General features: G+C 49.6%; 1 protein-coding gene across 1 annotated transcript; it reads right to left on the bottom strand.

Moving 5' to 3' along the window:
• Positions 1 to 904: 904 nt before the first annotated feature.
• On the bottom strand, positions 905 to 5,378 carry LOC112875963 (phosphatidylinositol 4-phosphate 5-kinase 1-like). The gene is made up of 8 exons (XM_025939975.1): positions 4,140 to 5,378; positions 3,877 to 4,044; positions 3,600 to 3,765; positions 3,179 to 3,289; positions 2,907 to 3,100; positions 2,693 to 2,823; positions 2,523 to 2,616; positions 905 to 1,785 (listed from the first exon to the last, which is right to left on the bottom strand). Exons 1-8 carry the CDS (start codon positions 5,141 to 5,143, stop codon positions 1,476 to 1,478), a joined length of 2,178 nt encoding a protein of 725 aa, XP_025795760.1. The 5' UTR covers positions 5,144 to 5,378; the 3' UTR covers positions 905 to 1,475.
• Between the last annotated feature and the right edge of the window lie 17,050 nt (positions 5,379 to 22,428).

The following is a 22,428-nucleotide window of genomic DNA, read 5'->3' as shown; positions in this document are numbered from 1 at the left end:
CTACTTTTTGTTTATGCCAAACAAAGCTTTGTTGGATCATGGTTGGCTTGACAAATAAGCCTAGATGAATCCATCAAATCGAACAGCTTAGACCAAGCCTCTCCTTTTCTTGCGCCCCACTGCAAGCCAAGCCACCAGCCCACCACCAAGCACAAGGCACTAACCTTCCATCCACGTGGCATGCAGCTATAGGCTTGCACAGTCCCCGAAGGCCAAAGAGTCAGAGGAGAGATTCCAATTGAGGCCCGAGAGAAGCACATTTTTAACTGAGGTAATTTGCTGGCAAGCAGATAGGAGTACACTATAAGACTAAAGCAAAAAAAAAATACTCGTAAGTAGGCGCAGTACGAGACCATTAGCCCTTAAGCACGCCTGTGGCCATCTGCATTAGCTCAGGGAGGGTGGACCATGACGCCCCCCAAATCTGGTCCGCATCCGCTGGCCACAGCTCGAGACGCTCCCTTGTGCAGCCCAAGGAGAGAACGACCCCATCTGCATCTCGGTGGGGCTGATCCGATAGGGCTTTGGGGACCGGAGACCAAAACACCCGGTGGTGAGCCGGATTAGCTGCCGGAATCAGCAAGCAGATCGAGGTTTGGGCGTTATACGAGCGAAAAAAAGGAGAGATGAGATCGGCATCCTCTCCAATCTAACCATCTGCTGGGGGGTGGTGTGCCCCCCATCTTTCTCGTCTTTTCATGCTCCCCTCCCTCCCATCACTTTTCCCCACTTCCAACACTCATCTCTCCCCCTGACACATCACCCACCTCAGGTCAAGGAGTTGCAAGCTTCCCCAGTCTCTCTCCAGCCTGCAAAAAGCTACGGCAAGGTACAATAAATACTGGGAAAGGAAGAAGCCAACAACACAAAAGAGAGGGAGAAGCAGGGGGCTGGGGCCCACGGGTCATGAAGATGCCGAATTGAATTCTAATCCACCCATTCTCAGGATCAAGGTGTATCTGTACATGATCTTATTGTTCACTGCCTGCCGCAGCCTTAAATAACCTCTTTCTGGAAACAAAACCCCCCTACCCCTTTCTTTACATCGGACCGATGTATAAAAGGGGCCAAAATGGAAAAGAAAACCTCTACCAAAATTGAGGAAAAAAAAAGCTACTGCTACAACGGAGCTGGAAGAACCAATCTCTCACCCGCCGAATCACATAATTTACAGACAAAATCTTCCGATCTCATGGCTGCCCTTCAAAATCCAGCCACTTCGATGATTTCCAGAGCGAATGAGCAGCAAGTTTGCTTCAAACTCAAATCCCCTGCACTGTTGATCGAGGCTCGACGGTACTTGTCCAGCAGATGAGCAGCTGCTTTACCGGATCCCCATGGATGAAGATGATTCTTGGCGATTATGTGGAGGCTGCTTTACCGCACACAAAACAAACTGTCCAAACCATCTCCGAATCATTGCAGGTGCTCTGGCCTCCGCATGGAATTCAGGCTGCATCTCCACCCAATGCCTACTAGCCGTCTTCCACGAAAATTCTGCCGATGAAGTCTTGAAACCGCTTAGAGTAGAGCTTCGGGTCCACAGCAGAGATCGAGTTGGGGTCTGTCTGTAATGACTTGTAAGCATGCTCGAGCTTCTTTGTGATGTCATAATCCTGGAGGATGTCAATTATCCCGAAATACAGAATCACGTCGTGCACTTCACCGGTCTGGTTTGGGAACAGGAAACCACCACCAGTGAAGAGATACGGGTCGAACTCGCTCCTTCTGGATGCTTGCTCTGCCCGGGCTGGCATGTGTGAACCCAGTCTAATCAAAGGTTTCCTGAAAAATTTAAAAAATGTTGGCAGGCGACATTAGAGAACTGATTAAATTATTCAAGTTTTGAGTTCTGGAGCATTGGCTGCTTTTTAACTAGAAGGACCAATCATCTCTGATACAGATGAGCAAACAACTAGGTCCCAACTTTGCCAAAAACGCATCCATGTGTAAGCCAATTGGGTGGCAATGAAGTTTACGCTATGATGACAGCCCTAAGTCTCGTACAAGATGGACACCAGGTACAACTCATCAAGGCATGAGCAAAAAATTCAGGGAACTCACGGCAAAGCATAAATTCCACTGCTATCTCCGAGGTTGACTATGGATAAACAAAACAATGCATCTCTTTGACATCTTTAAAATTAAGGATCAATAAATTCTTTTGTTATGGTATTGCAGTATATTTATCTTTCAGATCAAAACTTGCTGCTATACTCAACTCAAAAATGTTGTGCCAAAATATTGCATAAATCCAGAAGAGTAAACAATGTTTATTCATCAGATATATGGTATGCATGTAAAAAGTGGTATTATGAGCAACATTTATCCCCTCACGAAAAAATTGGTGGGAACATACTCATTAGTTATTCAATTAGCAGATCATGTGGTGCTATTGTTCCAAGGGATACGCTTCTTTAAATAGAGAACTAGAATTAGTTAGCAGCTCCGATTCCATACAAATGCAACGCATACAAGTCACAACAAAAGAGAGATGCACATATAAAAACACTCCAACTTACCGGCGGCAATCAGGTATCATATCAAAATCATCATCTGAGAAGCACAGCTCTGGTGTGCCGCCACCTTGAAATGACTCACTCTTCGTTAAAAGCTCTGTTAAGGATCATTGCAATTGTTAGAACAACATACTTGACATTAGCGAGGTCCAAATCAAACTGCTCTAACTTACTTGGAGAAGCAGTAAACGTAGATGAGCCCATCTTTGAGGCAGAGATGTCATCACAAAAGTGAACTCCTACCAAGAAGCTGTAATCCATAATACCTTCAGATTCCAAAAAATTGCAGTCTCGTCTCAGTTGCCTGCACAGTTAACTCCATAATTAGCATTGTTATTTCAGTGCAAGTAAAATTGATATCCTAGATGTTGTAGCAGTTGAACTTACTCATGAAGATCGTTGTACCAAGATCGCTGCAAGCGAAAGACAAAGTTGAGGTCCAAGTCCTTGAGAGTGGTTGTCTCATCAATCTCATCATCAAACTTGTCTGCTGTTCGGCCATAGGATGAACCTTTCAAATCAAAACGGCGATGAATCCGGTATTCCGAACAGAACAGATTACCCATGACAATAAATCGGACCTGGAGACGGAAATTGTCAGACACCATGACTGCTGAGAACATTTTCAATAAGAGGTTATAATAGTAAATATCACGCACCTTCTGTCCATTAAGGGGCTTCACACAGTGTACACCATAGAACCTCGTGATTAAAGAGTTGTTGTACCGACTGACATGTTGGTAGTAGCTATTTAACATTCGAATTAGCAGCTGCAGCAACAAGATAGCAACGAATTAGCCCACACAAGCAATAAAGACAGGTTTTCTTCTATGTGACTACTTGTACTTAGTAGCATGTTTGTTTATTTTAATAGTACAAAACAAAGAACATAATACACAAATCAGGGTCGCAGGAGCACCACCAACAAAATCACATTTTCTGGATGGAATACAATCCAACAATTAAATTTATGATAAACACAAACTAACATAACTGACTACACAATCCTATCATTTCCTATAAAGAATACAATTTACTGCAGATTAGCATGCTTACATCAATGGTAACCAGAAATATTACCTTGACTTCTGATTTCTTCACCGTCTTAATCATGAAGCGGTCATCTTGGGTAAGGTAAAAGAAACTCCCACTTTTCCCGGGTGAAGACAGCTCCCTCAGAGCATCATTGCCACAGATGGCGAGCATGTAATCCGCTGGATCAACAGTAAACAACTTCCTCAAATGCCTGTAGTGCAGAATCCAACACCCCAGTTAATATTAGAACACTAGATGAACAACGACTCGGCAACTAGGGTACTAGACAAACATGGATGAGGTGGGATATGAAGACAAACACCTGAACACCATGGGGCAGTAGTCCTTCCACCGAAACTCCGCAGATGAATGCGGCGGCGTGACCTTCGAACCCTCCGGTGGGAATCGCGTCCAGAATTTCTCTTTCGGGTCGAAATCTGCCTGTTTCAGAGCTCGCATCGGCACCGCTGCAGACTTTCCCACCGAATGCCTGCAAGATGCAGAGCCATAAACAATCGAAATCCACAACATCTCCCAAAGCCCTGACAACATTGTGAGTGAACCACAGTAGCACCAAAACCTCACCTGATGCCCAATTGCAGTTGCAGCATGAGCTCGTAATTCTTGTGTCCCTTGGAGATGGTCTGCCCGGGGCGCTTACACTCCGGCGTGGTGGCCGCGGACGACGCCCAGCGTGGAACTCCGCTGGCCGCTCGCCGGGTACTCCTCTGGGGCAGTGCCCGCATGTACGTTGCTCCTCCTGCGACGGCCGCAGCCTCCTTGTAGAGCATGGAAGCCTCGAGCGCGTCGACGATGTCGCAGGTGATGTCCCCAGCTTCGCCCTCCGACTCCCAGATGCAGATCCGCGGCGCCGCCTTCTCCCCCACACCCTCCACGGAGGACCTCTTCCTGACCGTACCAGCAGCCCCCGCGCCCACCGGCGCGAAGAACGTGCCGCTTATGGCCGGCAGGTCGACGCAGGTCCCAGGCCAGGAGCCGACGTAGCGGCTGCCGTCGGGCCAGGTGAAGACCCCGGTTCCCCTGGGCACGCCGTTCTCCCAGACCCCGTCGTAGCGGCTCCCATTGGCCCAGATCAGCACGCCGCGGCCGGAGAGCACCCCGGCGCGCCACTCCCCGACGTACTGGTTGCCGTTGGCCCAGACGTAGCGACCGTGGCCGTCCTGGAGGTTGCGCCGCCACTGGCCCTCGTAGTAGTCCCCGTTGGCGTAGCTCTTGGCGCCCACGCCGTGGCGGCGGTCCGCCACCCAGGCGCCGCGGTAGGTGGCGCCGTCGGGCCCGACGAACGCGCCCTGCCCCTCGATCCGGCCGCCGCGAAACTCCCCCTCGAACGTGGCCCCGGATGGCCACGAGAACCGGCCCTTCCCGGACGCCTTCCCCTTCCGCCACTCCCCCTCGTACATGCAGCCGTCCGCCCACACGTACTTGCCCTTGCCGTGCGGCGCGCCCTGGGAGAATCCCCCGCGGTAGACGTCGCCGTTCTGCAGCGTCTTCTCCACGACCGCCCCCTCCGCCGTCTCCTCGCCGCCAGCGCCGCCGACGGCGATCATCGCCGGCGCCACCCGCCTCATCCCCCCACCCTCGCACGCTCACACCCGCCGCATTGCAGATCGGGAGAGGCTAGGGTTTGCGATTTGGGGCTCGGGATTTATGCTGCGCTCCCTCCCCTTCTCCTCTCCCCCCTCTTCTCCCCCAAGCTTTTCACCTCCGCTTTTTTCGCTTCGATTTTTTTTTCTCGTGCTCCCGCTGGCTACTTGGTCGTTTGATCTGGGCTACGAGTGGTGCCAGTACTGGCCTAGTACTAGTACTCCTCTAGCGTGCAAGGGGGTTGGAGGAGGGGAGGGGATAGAATGGACGAGGAGCGAGGTGGGGCGCTTTTACCGTACTGCCCCCAGGCATCGCTGAGATCAGCGGCGCTCCTCGGCGTGTGCTGCAACGGGAGGCTCCCCGCGCGGATCTCCTGAACGCCGGGGCAGTTCACGGAAATGCCCCTTCGGGGTTGTGGGGGTGGTGGGGCCACGGGGGCGGCACGAGTCACGAGTGGACCCGCCGTCCTCGTCCGCGACGGGTCGGTGGGCGCGGCAACGCCAACGCGCGTCCCGCGCCCGTGCTGCACGCAGCGGCCGAGGATTCGGGTTTGGGTTCGGGTGCGCGACGGGGTGGACCCGCCGACACAGCGGGACCCACCGGACCTGGGGTGTCGCGGCGGCTGACGTGTGGGGTCGGCGGCACTTTGGTTTTGACAGCGTGTCCGCTTGACTTCATCTGGGCAGGCATGCTTCGATTCGCATTGCTCTGTTTGCTTGGTGGCTGGTGTCGGGTAGACGGTTGAAGGTTTAAATGGCAACTCGCCAACTCCAATGCGATGCAATGGTACTTCGGTCTTCAGGTATTCAGGTTGACGGTTTCTTCTAGCAGCAGGAGTACAAGGTGTCCCCGTGGAACTCCATGAGCGGCTTTCAAAGAAGAAGATTTGTTAGTTAATGTTCATGTTTTATTAGGAATCTTGCCGGGAGAGAAAACGAATCAATGTTTTGGGTTGATTCTTTATATCCAACAATATACCATCTAGACAACATAGTAGCAAGATAAAAGTACATCATGTAACCAAAGAGTGCATATTACAGGCGTTACGCTTTTCCAATGCAATCAAATTTATGTTGGTTTAGTATAACCATGTTTGATATTCACAAGTATATTTGCAATGCGACAAGGTGCATGTATTAACGATATAAGCGTAAACAACAAAAACAACAACAAAAGCTACACAATGCTAACGTTGTTAATAAATTTCTTTAGAAAAACCGTAAGAGTTCTTTTTTTGAATACGTCAAATTTGTGCTAGTACGGTATAAATATATTTGATATCTACAATTGAAATGCGGATTTTTCTTTAAAAAAAACCATATGAAAGCTCCCACAATCTAGGGAACACATTGAAAATATAAAAGGCCCTTGTCACCAAGGAGCGGATGGCATTGCACTTTTTAAATGCAACCAAATTTGTGTCGGTTTGGTATAAATATGTTCAACGTGATAAAAGTTACGCGTATAAAATTATAGGCAACCGATTGTGCGGACAACAAAACACAACAGAAGTCATACAATGGCAACATAGCTAATTTGTTTCTTTAAGGGAAACCATACGAGGGCTCTCCATACTCCAGGGAACCCAAAGTGCGACAAAAGTATATGTGTAACCAAGCAGTTGATATATACGGATAACATTGCGCTTTTCAAATACGACCAAATTTGTACTTATTTTAGTTTATAAACATGTCTGATATCCATAGACACATTGCACGTGCGACGACACTACATGTACAGGTTACATACTACCATTCATGTAACCAACAAATGTAACAACAACATAGCCACCAAGCAAAGGCGTGGTCTTTTTTTGAAAGGATAACTGCTGGAGAGCTAATTACAACTTTCTTTTCAGAAATATGCATAGCAGTTTGGGATAAGTCTTATAGCACCAACATTCATGAGCAAGTGGTTATTGGAAACCTTGGTACATCCAAACCACCAAACCAAATCATTAGTTGAGCTCTTAGTCGCTGTCAGCTTTGGAGAGTATGCCGGATACCAATCTCACCGTACATTCAAAAAAACAAAATGCGAGCACGCATGATCGGTACGCACACACTGTATTATTGCCACTTATAGGATCTGAACCTAACGAAAGCATGGTGTGAACTGCTCGGTTCACGGATTAGTTTGGTGGGTTTTGTTTTAGCCCGTGGGGATCAGACCGATCAAGTTGGTGGATTATGCGTACCCCCATGAACTAGTGAGCCATGATTAGGATCCCGTCGTTGACGAGCGAGTCTTCCTTCGCCTTCCGACGATGGGTTTCCTCGCAGCTTTCTTTTTCTTTTATCAGCTTCTCCCATGCACGCACGCGTCGGTGCTGGCGTCCAGATCGCAATCTTCAAAGTTCAAACTGCTGTGTCTGCTGACGCCAGGACGCTGACCAGGTGAGCTCCGAGCAAGTAGTTGCTTTGGCTGGCCGTTGATGCTGGCTAGCTTCAGGATGCATTCGGTTGGACCGTGACATCAACTTTGCCGGTGCTGTGCTGCAGAAGAGTTGAGTTCAGCGGGGATTGGGTTTCGGCTCCATCGCAAATTTGAAGGGGACATTTGGTCGAAATCGTAACGCTTCAGTTCCTGCTAAGTAAAGCGGGTCCCATGCTTCAGCAAAAGGTCTCGCAATCGAGTTCCTTGTTGAAGCCAGCACAGGGCGAACACACCAGTCAGACGCGTTTCAGAATTTCAGATACGCCTCCGGCACTTTCAGCAGGCATCCGGGGAGTTCAGAGTTCAGACCTGGGGAGGAGATTTTTGCCCGTAACAGAAAGCCTCGAAGGCGGCCGAATAATCCACCACCCGCCGCCGCCGCCCTCGCCGAAGGCAATACCAACGCAAAAACGGCAGGTGGCCACGCCGACGCGGCAAAAAGCGCGCTAGCCCACAACCACCACAAGATCCCCGACGCGCCCGGTTTGTTCCATCAGCGATCGCGACGTGGGGTGCTCCTCCTCCTCCTCCCAGCAGCCCCCGGACAAAGAAAACGGCGTCGCGCTGGCTGGGCGTCTCGGGTCGGCCCGTTCCTGTCTCGGCAGGCCACCGCTGCGCTGCGCGCGCGGCGTGTGCGAGCGAGCTCGGCCCGACGAGGCGCGGAAAATGACGTGAGGGTGGAACCAAAGCGCGGCGCCGTCTGCTGACGCGTACGTGCTGTTGTTGCCTGGCGTCGCTGTAGGTTTTGCTGTTTTTTCGAAGAGACTCCGGCGAGTGGACACGCGTGGGAGTCTAAGCCCCTTCGAGGGATATGTTGCCATGATTCCCTTGGTTTCACTGGCTCGTCGCTGTCGAGACCGGGGCTTTGTGTTGGCAGGTGACATTTCCAAACCGGGTAACAGTTATGCTTACGCAGATATTATTGGCCAGGGTGGATCGGTAAGAAATGAGAATGAGTGGTGCGGGTTGGACTAAAAAAAATGGAAGATTTTTTTGGAACCCTATGCTCACTCGGTGACCAGTTTGAGCTTGGGTTGAGGCTAAGATTACAAGGAGGGGAAGGTGACGTTCTTGATTACCTATCCCCTCCTAGGCACCGATCATCAGGATCTGGATGGACAGAGCATAGAGAGGAGACATGGATGTAGTATGGAGATACGCTAGGATTCGTAGTTGTTATTAGAGCAATAAATCTTTTCCGATAAGATGTTCATCTATCGGGATACCCCAATACTACTTATTTGAGGGAAGTTGGGATGATTTATTGAGGCAAACCAATAGTTATTTAGAAAAGGTAGAGGTATTAGGGAACTGTTGTAACACTTTCTTTTTCCCAATACCGGTAATTTATTAAGGAAAGAGGGACTGGCGGAAGCTGCCTTGTGTGTTGGAATATCCAAGAAAGGGATTTACTTACCATATCCCACAGTCTTTACTTGCGTTATTAGTTAAGAGGGGGGCACTTACGGATGCTACTAGTATTATCTAGGTTATGAATCACCCTGTAGATGTGCACATCTGTACAGAGGTCCCCCGCCCCATGATACCAATCAAGTCTTGAGGGTAGGGCACGATGCTTGTAGAGATCTCGCGAAGAATTGTGCAGGAATTCAAAGGGAACGTTTTGATTCCAACATGAAGTAGAAAAGCTTGCTAACGTCCAAACGGGTCACATGATTCAAGTCGTGGCTTCAAGGCCATATATTTTTCTCTTCTTTTACAAAGTTGTGGATTTGTACCCGTATTCTCCTCCATAAAAAACGCACACATGCGGATCAAATCGACCAACGTGTCTGGGCGCCATTCTTGCCACCTTAAACTACAATTCTCTACTACTCATACTCCCCCCCCCCCACCCCCCCCCTGCCAGATCAACACAAGAATGCATCCCGTTTCTCTATCTCTGCTTCGTCGAGAAACCAAGGCGTGACCCAAAAACCTTTCTGGCCATGTCCGGACATCTCTGTCCTAGAGGATCCGATTTCGTTTGACTATAAAGTTGTGCTGCAGCGATTAAATTTCGCCATGTGTGTGTACAAAAACAATGCAGATCCGAGATGCAGCAGTAATAACACGCCGTGACATAGCGCACAGTTGTTAAGAGACACGGTGGAGGTTGTCAGCAGGCGATCATACCAACGGAGGCACATCGAGCCAGCACTCCTCGTCCTATGGCAATTTAAAGGCACCGGGCGTGAAAGCTGCACTGGAAGTTCCTGGAGAAATCGCCGTCTTTTTCTCGCCAATTCCTTTCATGAGCCACATCCACAAAACTGTTGGCGCTCCGGCGACTTCGTTAGAAACCCCGCCGCGCGCGCATCATTGTCTGTTAGCAAGATGAATCAAAGGCGTCAAATCACGCGCGGATCGAACGATTCACCCAATGATTGGCAAAAGGAACAGGCCATCAGCAAGCTCGGGGAGGAAGAAATAGATTAGAGCCACGTCAAGGTCTCCAAGACTAGCTCGACCTGATTTAGGGTTCAAGTGTTCAAACGCTAACACGACACCGATCGCTATCACCGGTGGCAGCTGCCTTGCTCGGGTCGTAAACAGCCAAGCCTGGGTTGCGAGTTGCAACAGCCAAAGAAGTGAAAGAACACTGTACCAGCTGGGCAGCTGTCCAGGGCTCTCGTGCGTTCTCGGCAGCGAGATCAACAGAGGGTCGTACCGCGCCTTGTCCTTGCCCGTATCTTTACATCCAGGACTTCTCGGCTGTCTGCCTCTCTCACGACAATGCCCGATTGTTCGTGGCAACGCCGCCACAGTGCGCGCGCGCGCGGCGAGGCCGGATGCAGGCTGGCGCCTTGTCCCGCGGCGGCACAGTGCCAGTGTCACAGCAGCGGCGGTTGCTAGGGCGCGGCACTGCTCCGCCGCGGCGAGCAATTCGCGTCGACAGCACCCACGGCTTTCAAGGGAGATACACTAGAGCATCGTATCAGGGCGGCTTCCGAGGTGCCCGTCCGTGTGGCACCAATCATTCCCCAAAGATACACACCGTACTCTCCGCTTCGTTGCAACTCTGGGCTAGCTAACTCCTGATCTCGCGCGCGAAGTCGAAAGCCCAAGTATCCCTACTCTCTCTACGCCCCAGTTCTTTATGGATCCCCGTGCTCGCAGATCCTGCTAATGAGAGCAAATGCTAGGTTTTGATGCTGAAAAGCACCGAGGGTTAGCGACATGATGGCCTGCTTTCGCGTATCCTGAATGCCCTAGACCCGTTCGATTGGGAGGCAAAGATTTGCCTCGGAAAACGCCGGCGCCATCAGAGAGCGTATGTGCTGCAAGTACATCATGCGGGCATTGTTGTGTTCAGTGGACAGTGGCGCTGGCGCATCATTGTTTCACGGCCCCGGTCTCTGCTCCTCGAGCTTCACTCCGAGCCGGATTGCGCCTCCACGACCACGAGCGTCGTCGTCCTTGCTTCAGGCGGCGGGTACCTGACGAAGTGTCACTTCGGCGGATACGGCTGTGGCTTCGCGTCGATCGGCGCGCTAGGGCCTAGGGTACAGGGGGCGGGGGCACGGGCGGCGCGTGCGCGCGCCCTGTTGCCGCGGCGCGAGCATGATCGGAGCACGTGATCGTTGGGGGGAGAAGTCCGTGGGTCTTCTTCGTCTTCTCCACCCCCCACCCCCCCCCCCCCCGAACGTGAACGAACGGCATGGGTCGCGAGGTGAACGGAATTATTCAGGCCAGATGCACGCTGGCATGAAGTGTCATGATGGATTCGTACGCCGTCGCCTTTTCTGGTTCGCGGCTCTCAGATCAGTGGAAAAAACATACACGAGTTTCAGCGAAGGTGGATTTATTGAGCGGGATTTCTATACATCTTCATCGCTCGGTTGATTTTGTTTCATGTTATCACTCGGTCTTTTACGGATGTGATTTGTTTGCGGATTCGTGGTGGGGTTGTGATTTGTTTATTGTTTGACGTTGTGGGCCAAATTTGCATATGTTTCGGCCCGTTGCATTTATTTTCTTCCTTCACCCTTGTTCGGGCCTTGAGCCTTACATGTGCGGTGATGAGTCAGTGGGACGCCTTCACCGCCGCGGACGATGACAACCTCCTCCGAGGATCACACAGAAGGTTGTCATCGTCCGCAGATGGGCGAGGCAGTGACGGACCCAGCTCTAAGGTGGGCCGAATCTGGCCTTGCTGGAAGAGAACCCACAATTATATTGACTTGCGGCCTTGATTTGCCTATACTGGGCCTAATGTCCTTGGATTGTGCTCCATGGCCCACATCACAGGGTTATACGTGGTGGGCCGATCGCGCTGAACAGAAAAGGTCTGCCGGGCGCCGGGCTAAATCCGTGTTGGACTAACCTGGGCTAGATGCCTAGAAGACAAATGGGCCGATACCAACTGACCAAAAAAGGACCCATGATGTGCATGCAAAACTGTTTCGCTGTGGAGACGAATTGTTACCAACCGATCCTGTCCAGTCACATGGCCATCGGAGCAGATTGCCAGCCTCTCAGAAGCTGCTTCCGAAAGCAGAATCTGAACCAAAAGGTTGAGCTTTCTGAACCTACTTCTGCTATGCGAGATTCTTTTTAGAAGATAAGATTGTAACATTCAAATAATTAGAATTATAAATCCTGGATTTTAGTGAAAAGTGTGCATGTTTGATCTTATGTATGTGTATTCAAATTTAAGTGCAAAAGGAAAAAAAGGATATTTAAGGCCTACTGAAAAATGTGGGTCCTTTAGTGCTAATTGGGTAAGAATGGGAGGTAGAACCAAAAATATAGGAAGCTTGTGACACCCTAGGTGTCCAATTTGTATCATATTATGAGAGAAAATGTAATAAATACGTTGAATTACGTGAAATTTGAGGGTTTATGTGAAAATAAGGACATAGATGTGATTAATGCAAAAGTATTATTTGGTTGAGGTTTCTCAACCTGCTTCTACTTTCAGAAGCAGAAGCTGAACCAAAAGGGTTTAGCTTTTCTGCAGCTGCTTTTAAAAAAATATTTTTCTATAGTACAAATTTGAAAGCAGGTTGCCAGCCTCTTAGCAGCAGACCAAGACCAAGGCTGCGTTTGGTTGAAAGCAGAAGTTGAACGAGTTCAGTTTTTCTGCAGCTGTTTTAAAAATACTGCTTTTCTGTGGTACAAATTTGAAAGCAGATTGTACCCTGCTTTTGCAGCTTTTTCGAATTTATGAAAACTACACACCTAATATTGGTCACATATATACCCTTTCAATTCTTTTTTATATATAAGAAAATAAAAATTTTCATATATGAAAAAATAAAAAAAATAATACAAAAAATTAACTCAAAATATTTTCATATATACATAAATAAAGATTTAAAGGAAAAAGAATTTGGTCGTCACAAAGAAATATTGTATGCTGTCAATTTGCATAAAGACAATATATAATTTTTTCACAATCAACAACTCACAGCAGTTTGAACCAAACGACTTTCAGCTTTTTCACGGCAGACATCTCACAGCAGCTTTTTCACAGCAGATATCTGATAGCAGTTTTTTCACAGCTCACAGCTCAACCAAACGTATCCCAAATCTTTTCCCACAACTAAAATGCCAAGCCATACGCCTGACCTACTGCAAGTAGCCAACTAGCAGGCTGCTGCCTTCCGCATCACATCATCAGATGCCGAATCGGGCCAGCTTAACGGAGATTCAGTAGTTCAAAAGACGCGCATTATTTCCCAAAAGGAGAGAGAGCAATTTTTTTTAAAAAAGATGTGCATTATTTGACGTGCACTAACAATACAATCGCACACGAAACGGAAGAGAACCCAACGCAAGCAAGTTGCCGTTCCACCGAAGACTCCCGTCCCATCCAATGAACGTAGAGAACGCAGGCCCCACTCACCACGCACCGAAGCTGGCTGGTTGCTCCCAAAAGAACACGCCCCCCCCCCCCCCCCCCCCCCCCCCCTCCAAAAAAAACGCATGACTTCATCCCATGACCCATGTGTTGCACGGCCCCCGGTTGCCCACGGCCGGCGGATCGGGATCGCGCCACGTACGTGACGTTACCCCGCTCGCTTGTTTGCTTAGGGGCTAAGCATGCGGGCGTTCGTGCACGCCCAGCCCCACACACACCACCCCCGCACCGCGCGCGCTCCCGGAGCGAGCCAGCCGCGACGTCGCGCGCCGGGTGCCTGCCGAGTGCGCCCCCGAGAGTGGTGGCAACTGGCGAGTCGCGCGGTGCGAGGGATTAACAAGTCGCAACTTGCTTGCCCCGTGGCCCGGGCCGCGCGCGCGCGCGGATGGGCTTAGAATCTAGTGCGGGCGCGCGTCACCGTGCGAAAGGCGCTGCATTATTACGCACGCACGCAGGAACGTCCCCGTCCGCGCGCTCCCGGCCAGCCCAGCGCGCGCGGGGTTGGTCTCCGTCGCCCCCACATCGCTCGCCGCGCATTGCCCTCGGCGGCTGTCAACGCCAGCCAGCCAGCCATGACCAACCAATCCGGCCGGCACCTGGTGGACTTCCGGTGCAGTGCCGGGCCGCCGGCGAGCGGCGCGATCCGTGCGGAGCCATGGCTAATGCGGGCACGACGACGGCATGTGTATCCCCGCGCGATCGTGCTTTTTTCCCCCGCTGAAGCGGCCTGCTTTTGTCGCCCGCGAGACCTTTGCAAAGCAGCGCACGATCGGCTCGAGCCCGAGCTCGCTCTCATGGGGTCAAAGCTACGATCTCCGGCGAATGTCAGCTTCGCGGCTGGTGCGGCCGCGTGGGATCGAGCACGGGTCTCCCCTCGGTGGGCTGCTCTGTACAGGAGCAGTGGTGTCGGGGGTGTGCGCTGCGCTCGCCTGTCGCCTGCATTCGCAATCACCGGGTGCACACACGAGGATCCGCTGAGAGCGACTTGGATCGTCAGGTCTAGACACCGCGTGCACACGAGGAGCTTTGGAAGTCCGGAGCGATACGAAACTGTACGCCTTACTGTACGGCGAATCCGCGGCCGATCCGAGACCTGTGCCGAGACGCATGCGCGATCCATGGAGGCATCTCGCTGCTCGCCACAGTGCCCGAGCGATCGCCGGGATCGGGTGGTGAGGCGACCGATAGCTGCAGCTGCGCTGTGCGTGTGGGTCTCCCGGCGGGGGGAGCTGGTCGGGTCGGCAAGGAGACGGTGGAGATGCCCGCCTCCTCCGCCGGATCGGGCTTTTTGGCTGCGGCCGGGGTCCTGGAGATTCGCGCTCGTACCACGGGCCGTCCGCGACCACGGGTGGCGGATGTGGCGTATATAATTGCGCCCCCGAGTGTCAATTCACGCGGGGATCGGATCAGAAGTGAGATGGCTTGTCACGGGCCTGTCGGTAGAGATCGCGCCGGCCGATCCTCCGTCGTACGATCGCGGCCGGCGGGCCAGCGCCACTCATCTTGATTCCTCCTAAAGCTGGCGCAGAGGTCGAAAAGGATTGTTCACCGGGGGAGAGAAAGATTGCGACGGGTGACCGGCGATTGCCTGATTGGTGAGAGGTGAGCAACAGATGGAGTGGAACGCCCCTGCTGTGCCTATGCATGATGGGGAGCAACAAGTTCTTATCGAATTCTGATCGAATACCTTGATCATGTATGATGTATGATGTGCGTGCACCTGAGTTTTTCAGGTAAAAATGAAACCACGATAACAACAAAATTCAGGTGCATTTTCTGCCGGGTTCAAGTGGTTTGGTAGTAGTATCAGTGTAGACAGTGACGGAGCTAGAATTTTTGTACGGGGTATTCCGAATCAAAATGTTCATATGCAAACCGGTAAAATCCATTTAGCAAATTGGTAAAGTTTTATAAAATTACCCAACAATTCGGTACACAACTGCTAAATGGTATAATAAATCTTAAATTACAATATAGATAGTTTTTAAAACAGACACTAATAGTTTGGAATATAAACAATACAGGTTTAAATAGCAAATAGGATTACAACATTATTATTTAAGCCTACGTTTTCTAATGGCCATGAAAGTCTTAACTACATCATCTTCATCCACATCTTCCAAAATGTCTCTATCAGTAAATGTGACAAGGCAATCATCCAAGAGACTATTACTCATCTTATTTCTCTGCTTGGTTTAGATAGAATCCATACTAGAAAATGCCCTCGCAACACTTGGGATTTGGGGGACACTAAAGAAAATGCATGGGAAAATAGAGGGGATCGAGTTCTCACCAGCTGGGGGCTGGGGCACGGCCACAAGGGCACCCCTGCGCAACCTGGCTAGGGGTACCAGGATGGCTGGAGACGGGTTCCCGAGGAGGGGCTGCCCAGCTGGGGCCGGCTGCCGGGGGACGAGGCGCAGGGGCCGAGCCGGGGCGCGCAGGCTGCCCGCCGCCTACCGCCGAGAAAAAGGGAGGGAGCCGCGCGCCGCCGTCTGGAGGTGGAGTGGAGGGGTAGGCCGGCGGGGGAATCGGCGTGGTCTCGGGCAGAGGGACGTTTATGCTCGCAAGTCGCGTCGTGAGGGTCGAGCGGCCACGGGACGGAAGGGAAATTGGACTTTTTTTATAGACTACATGTATACTTATGGGGCTGGACTTAAGAGGTATGCCGCACCATACCCGTGCAACCCACTGGATCCGCTGGTGGGTGAAGGTACAAGTACCAATCAACAGCACGTGTTGTAGCCTATATAGGCTTTGGGTCGTAATTCCACGTAGGTCAATAAAGGGCATAAAACATACCCACTTTTCTAAAGGAAAATCTGCGCTTCTCTTTCCCAGAGCACCACCGACGGATCAGCGCTGAAGTTATGAAACCATGCGGCTCGATCGGTTCAGCAGCAGGGTTAATGCAGAAATCACGAACAACGAAGGTTTCAGGACACTACATCACCCCATCCAATTCAGATGCAGTGAGTGCACTCACAGCAGGGCGAGTAGGCAATCATCCGGATCCAGCTCGAGGGCGGCGAGACGCCATTGGCACACATCAAAAGGTGTACCATTACATTATATTACATTACATGCTGGCTCCATTGGTCCATTCCTACAAAAGCTCGTGTTGTCAAAAGGCAGCGCCTCCGCTTCCATCATCCCTCAACCGCAACAGTGAAAAGCACATCCGCCTGCGCCAACAAGCTGACACTGACAGAGGGAGGTTTTGTTAAATGCTAATGACGCTGGGCTTTTCAGCTCCGCCAATCGTGAGAAATTAGTTCCCCCAGCTCGTGGATTCTGCTTGTGTATGCATACATCGTGTTTAAAAATGCTCGCGAAAGCTGGGTTCAGTGGATCTAAGCACGCAGTCGATCCTGCTTTCAGCTGCTCCGAAGAGGGGTCAGAGGCCAAAGTACCCCCCGTGATGCGTTCCTTCCTTTTCGCCCCCATTTTGTGAAAAGGAATGGTCCGAGCTCTGCCTTTCATTTCAGTACCTAATACGTGATCTCACTGAACTTATCCGGATGCTCGAAAGTAACCGGGCTTGTTTTAGCCGCTCAGCTGAGCTGAGAATTACCGGTGCAGGAAGCCACGGTTTTTCACTTTATTCGGGAGCAACACACTGGGGAAGTTACTCCGGGAGTTGATTGGTCCGGAAAACAGGAGGACGCTGGACGCTCCCATTGGCAACTTGTACTCTGACAACTGACGTGCCCATGAACGGGTTTCATTGGTCCAACCCGGTTTCATTGGTCCTTTAGAAAATGAAGCACACGATTTGATCTTGCTTTGGAGTACATCGCGGTTGATTTGTCAAAGATGTGTCGCGCTATGTGAAGACCGTCAGTACACCGGCGGTCACGTTACACGAGCACGCTGCTGGCCAATTCTTGAGCCTAAGGATCAATCAGCTCCCGTCTTTGTTAGAAATCTAGGCAATTTTCGGTATATTTTAATTCCAAATATTAATATCAATTTCATGATATAAATGAGTGATAAGGTGTGTACAATATATGTGCACGTGTTCATGTTATTCTCACTAATAAGCATGAACAAAGAATTAAACCAGAGTAGGTTTAAAAAGTACCCCAAGGCGGGACCAGTGCCGGAGGCACCGGTTGCGCCGTTACCAGCTGGAATAGACATACTATTCGACTGGCCTTGCTTGAAGTAGCCGAACTATGTCGTTGCAGGAAGATGTTCGCAGTGCAGTCCCACGAACGGTTACGCCGGGAAGTAGACGAAGTAGTCGTTCGCACGAGCGGTTACGCCGGGAAGTAGACGAAGTAGTCGTGCGCACGAGCGTAGACGAAGGAGTCGTTCAGGGAGCGAGCAGTCGCGTCAAGACGCTCCCCAAAAACCTAATTGCCCGCGTCCCGTGCAGGACCTTCAGCGAGTAGAGGTTCCGGAGGCCCTGCTCTCGCTAGACCTGTGCGCGCAGTGCTAGCGATGGGGAAGGCAGAAAGCAGCTGAGGGAGAAGGGAGAGGTCTCCTGAAGAGGAGTACCTTGAGAATGCTTGAGATGAGTGTGAGGACGAGAGGAGAGGGTGCTGGCTTATATAGGCACGAGATGACTCAGGTTCAACGAACCTGGACGTCATGAATGGCTTTGATGAGCGGCAGTTAATGTGCCTTAATGTGCCTCAGATTCAACGAACCTGGACGTCACGAATGGCAGTTAATGTGCCTCAGGTTCAACGAACCTGGACGTCGTAAAGAGCCTTCAATGTCTGGTCATTAGTATCGACATTAACCCTCTGTTTTAATGCTCTTTACTGCAAAAACGTTCTCATCTCATCTCAGCACATCACGTCGCACCGCACCGCACCGCACCGCACCGCACGTCACGTCACGTCACGTCACGTCCGGCCGCGCACGCGCACGCGCACCGCACCGCACCGCCCGCCCGGCCGGCCGCGCCGCGCCGCGCCTCGCCTCGCCTCGGTCACGGCCACGGCCACGGCCACGGCCCGGCCCGGCTCGGCGAGGCGAGCGAGCGCGCGCGCGCGTGTGGTTCACCGTCCTCCTCTTACCGGCTTCTCAAGCGGTGTACACGAAGTCCACCTTTTAAGTCGGTTGAGATCCTCCTCAATTCCCGGTACGGAATTAAGCATTGATTCCCTAGCATTAATAGTGGGCTTTAAATTCTTTTAATTGCAATAGAGTGAATGGGCCAAGCCCATTACTCCAACAATCCCCACCAAGAAATTCAAGCCGCACTAGAAATGCCCTCATTCCCTCATTGATATACCAGTATTCGACAGAGACTGTTAAGTTGAACTTCCATCTAGGACAAAGGCTACACTTATTCACAACTGAGCAATGGACTATGCCTTGAATTGCCAGTTTTGTGCAAACAAGTTTGACCAGAGCCCTACACTGGTACTAGGCTGCAAGAGCATCCCCGCGGTTTGGAGCTTATAAGTCATACTCCAGGCCCTTCTTGAGTTTTTAGAGAATACCCAGTTCTCATAGACCATGACCAGTAGTCAAACTCATATAGGTGTGTTCCTTTCAGACGTTCTGTAGGACAACATCTTTGTTTCAAGAAAACAACTCATTTGTTTTTAAAGAAACCACCTAGAACACATTAAGGTATAGACCAACCTGCCATACAGATTAGAAGAGAAATGCACCTTATACACGGAATGAGCCCTTTTCACAAAGGTTCTCTTCTCACAGTCAGACTTTAGTTTGTTTCACCATCCTAATTCACGGGATCTCCGATCACATAGGACAGGTTTCCACTAAAGAACGACTCACGTGGGTCTCAAGCCCAATTCCATAGATGCATTATCTATCACATTTCGTGAAAGACCCTTTGTAAACTGATCTGCCAGATTTTTAGCCGTCTGAACATAGTCCAGGGCTATAACTCCGGAGTTTCTCAATTTTCTGACAGATTTCAACCGCCTTTTCACATGTCTAGATGACTTCATGTTATCCTTTGAACTGTTCACCTTGACAATTACCGTTTGATTGTCACAGTTCATTAGGATTGCCGGTAACGGTTTTTCAACTATCGGCAAGTCCATAAGGAGCTCACGAAGCCACTCAGCCTCAACAGTGGCGGTATCTAATGCTGTGAGTTCTGCTTCCATAGTTGACCTTGTTAAGATGGTCTGCTTGCAAGACTTCCAGGAAACAGCTCCACCACCAAGTGTAAACACATATCCACTTGTGGCCTTTATCTCATCAGCATCAGAAATCCAATTTGAATCACTATACCCTTCTAGTACCCTTGGGTACCCGGTGTAGTGAATTCCATAGTTCATTGTCCCCTTCAGATAGCGCATTACTCTTTCAAGAGCCTTCCAATGATCATCTCCCGGGTTTGAAACAAACCGGCTCAGTTTGCTTACAGCAAACGAGATGTCAGGTCTTGTAGCGCTCGCTAAATACATTAATGAACCAATGATCTGAGAATATCTCAGCTGATCTCGCACTATCCTTTTGTTCTTTCTAAGAATTAAACTGGCATCATATGGTGTTGAGACAGGTTTATAGTCGCTATAACCAAAGCGACTTAACACCTTCTCCACATAGTGAGACTGTGTAAGAATCACCCCACCATTGATCTCTTTTACCAGTTTTATATTAAGGATAACATCAGCTTCTCCCAGATCCTTCATCTCAAAATTTTGAGATAAAAACTCTTTGACTTCCTTAATCACATTAAGGCTAGTGCCAAAGATTAGTATGTCATCCACATACAAGCACAAAATCACTCCTTCAGCCCCACCATAGCGATAGTACACACATCTGTCAGCTTCGTTCACAACAAAGCCGGCAGAGGTCAAAGTTCTATCAAACTTTTCATGCCACTGCTTAGGCGCTTGCTTGAGACCATATAAAGATTTTAGCAACTTACAAACCATTCCTTCTTGACCCTTTGATACAAACCCATCCGGCTGATCCATATAGATCTCCTCTTCTAACTCTCCATTGAGGAAAGCCGTCTTAACGTCCATCTGGTGAACGAGAAGACCATAAGAGGCTGCCAGGGAAAGTAACACTCGAATTGTGGTCAATCGGGCAACTGGTGAATAAGTGTCAAAGAAATCTTCTCCTTCTTTTTGGGTATAACCCTTGGCCACAAGCCTAGCCTTGTACTTTTCAATAGTACCATCTGGCCTAAGCTTTTTCTTAAACACCCACTTGCATCCAACCGGTTTACATCCATAAGGACGTTCAACGACCTCCCAGGTTCCATTAGTCATAATAGAATCCATCTCACTCCTTACTGCTTCCTTCCAATAGTCAGCATCAGGAGATGAATATGCCTCTTCAATGGTTCTGGGTGTATCATCTATGAGGTATACAATGAAATCATCACCAAAAGACTTTACAGTCCTTTGTCTCTTGCTCTTTCTCGGAGCATCATTGTTATCCTCCTTAGGATTTTCTACAAGTGTATGTTCATTGTGTTCTATCGGCTCAGCAGAGCCATCATCCTCGATGAACTCTTGCCTAGATGAACTTGTTTCATCTCTCATGGGAAAAATGTTTTCAAAAAATGTAGCATCTCTGGACTCCATTATAGTACCAACATGCATGTCAGGTACTCCAGATTTCACTATTAAAAATCTATATCCAACGCTGTGAATAGCATAACCTAGAAAGATACAATCCACAGTTTTAGGTCCAAGCTTACGTTTCTTGGTTATTGGCACACTCACTTTTGCCAAACAACCCCATGTACGTAAGTATGATAGTGTTGGCCTTTTCTTCTCCCATTCCTCGAATGGAGTTATCTCTTTATTCTTTGTAGGAACACGGTTTAGGACATGACATGCAGTCAATATAGCCTCACCCCACCATTCCTTGGAAAGTCCCGCTGTATCTAACATGGCGTTAACCAAATCCGTTAGAGTGCGGTTCTTTCTTTCGGCAACCCCATTTGACTGAGGTGAATAGGGAGGCGTCCTCTCATGAATAATACCATGTTCCTCGCAGAATAAAGTGAATAAATTTGAGAAATACTCGCCACCACGATCTGACCTAACTCTTTTGATCTTTCTCTCAAGTTGGTTTTCTACTTCAGCTTTATAGATTTTAAAGTAGTGTAAAGCTTCATCTTTTGACTTCAACAAATAGATGTAACAAAATCTAGTACAATCATCAATCAAAGTCATGAAATATTTTTTACCACCTTTTGTCAACACTCCATTCATTTCGCACAAATCGGAATGAATTAATTCTAAGGGTGCCAAGCTCCTTGCCTCCGCGGTCTTATGAGGCTTACGAGTTTGTTTTGATTCAACACATACATGGCACTTAGAATTTTTGACAAAAGTAAACTTTGGAATTAAGCTCAAATTAGCTAAGCGTATCATACAACCAAAATTAACGTGACAAAGCCTCGAATGCCAAACATTTGTTTCATCAACGTTAATAACATTGTACGCAACTTTATTACAAACATCTGACAAAGAAAGACGGAACAAGCCTCCGCTTTCATAACCTTTTCCAACAAAAGTACCAAACTTAGACAAGATACATTTGTTGGACTCAAAGACTAATTTGAAACCATCTCTACACAGTAGAGAGCCGCTGACTAGATTCTTCTTGATGGTGGGGACATGCTGCACGTTCTTCAGCTGCACGGTCTTCCCCGAAGTAAACTTCAGATTTACCGTACCAACACCAAGAACACGCGCATGCGATCCGTTCCCCATCAGCAAGGAGGAAGTCCCGCCGGTCTGGTAAGAAGAAAACAAAGAAGCATCAGCACAAACATGAATATTAGCACCAGTGTCAACCCACCAATCGGGTGAACCAAAGACTGAAAGAACAGTAGGTAATAAATTACCGTACCCCGATGTTCCTCCAGGCTCGCTAATAACCATGTTGGCGGAGTTGTTGCCTTTGCGGTTCGGGCACTTTGCAGCAAAGTGATCCGTACTAGCGCACACATAGCAAGCTCCCGTCTTCTTTTTCTTCTTAAAAGTGGTTGTCTTCTTAGTCTTT

Source organism: Panicum hallii, chromosome 9 (genome assembly GCF_002211085.1).
Source record: "Panicum hallii strain FIL2 chromosome 9, PHallii_v3.1, whole genome shotgun sequence".
Classification (NCBI taxonomy): domain Eukaryota; kingdom Viridiplantae; phylum Streptophyta; class Magnoliopsida; order Poales; family Poaceae; genus Panicum; species Panicum hallii.
Note: the sequence above shows the minus strand (reverse complement) of the source record. Positions and strands in the feature narration are given on the sequence as shown.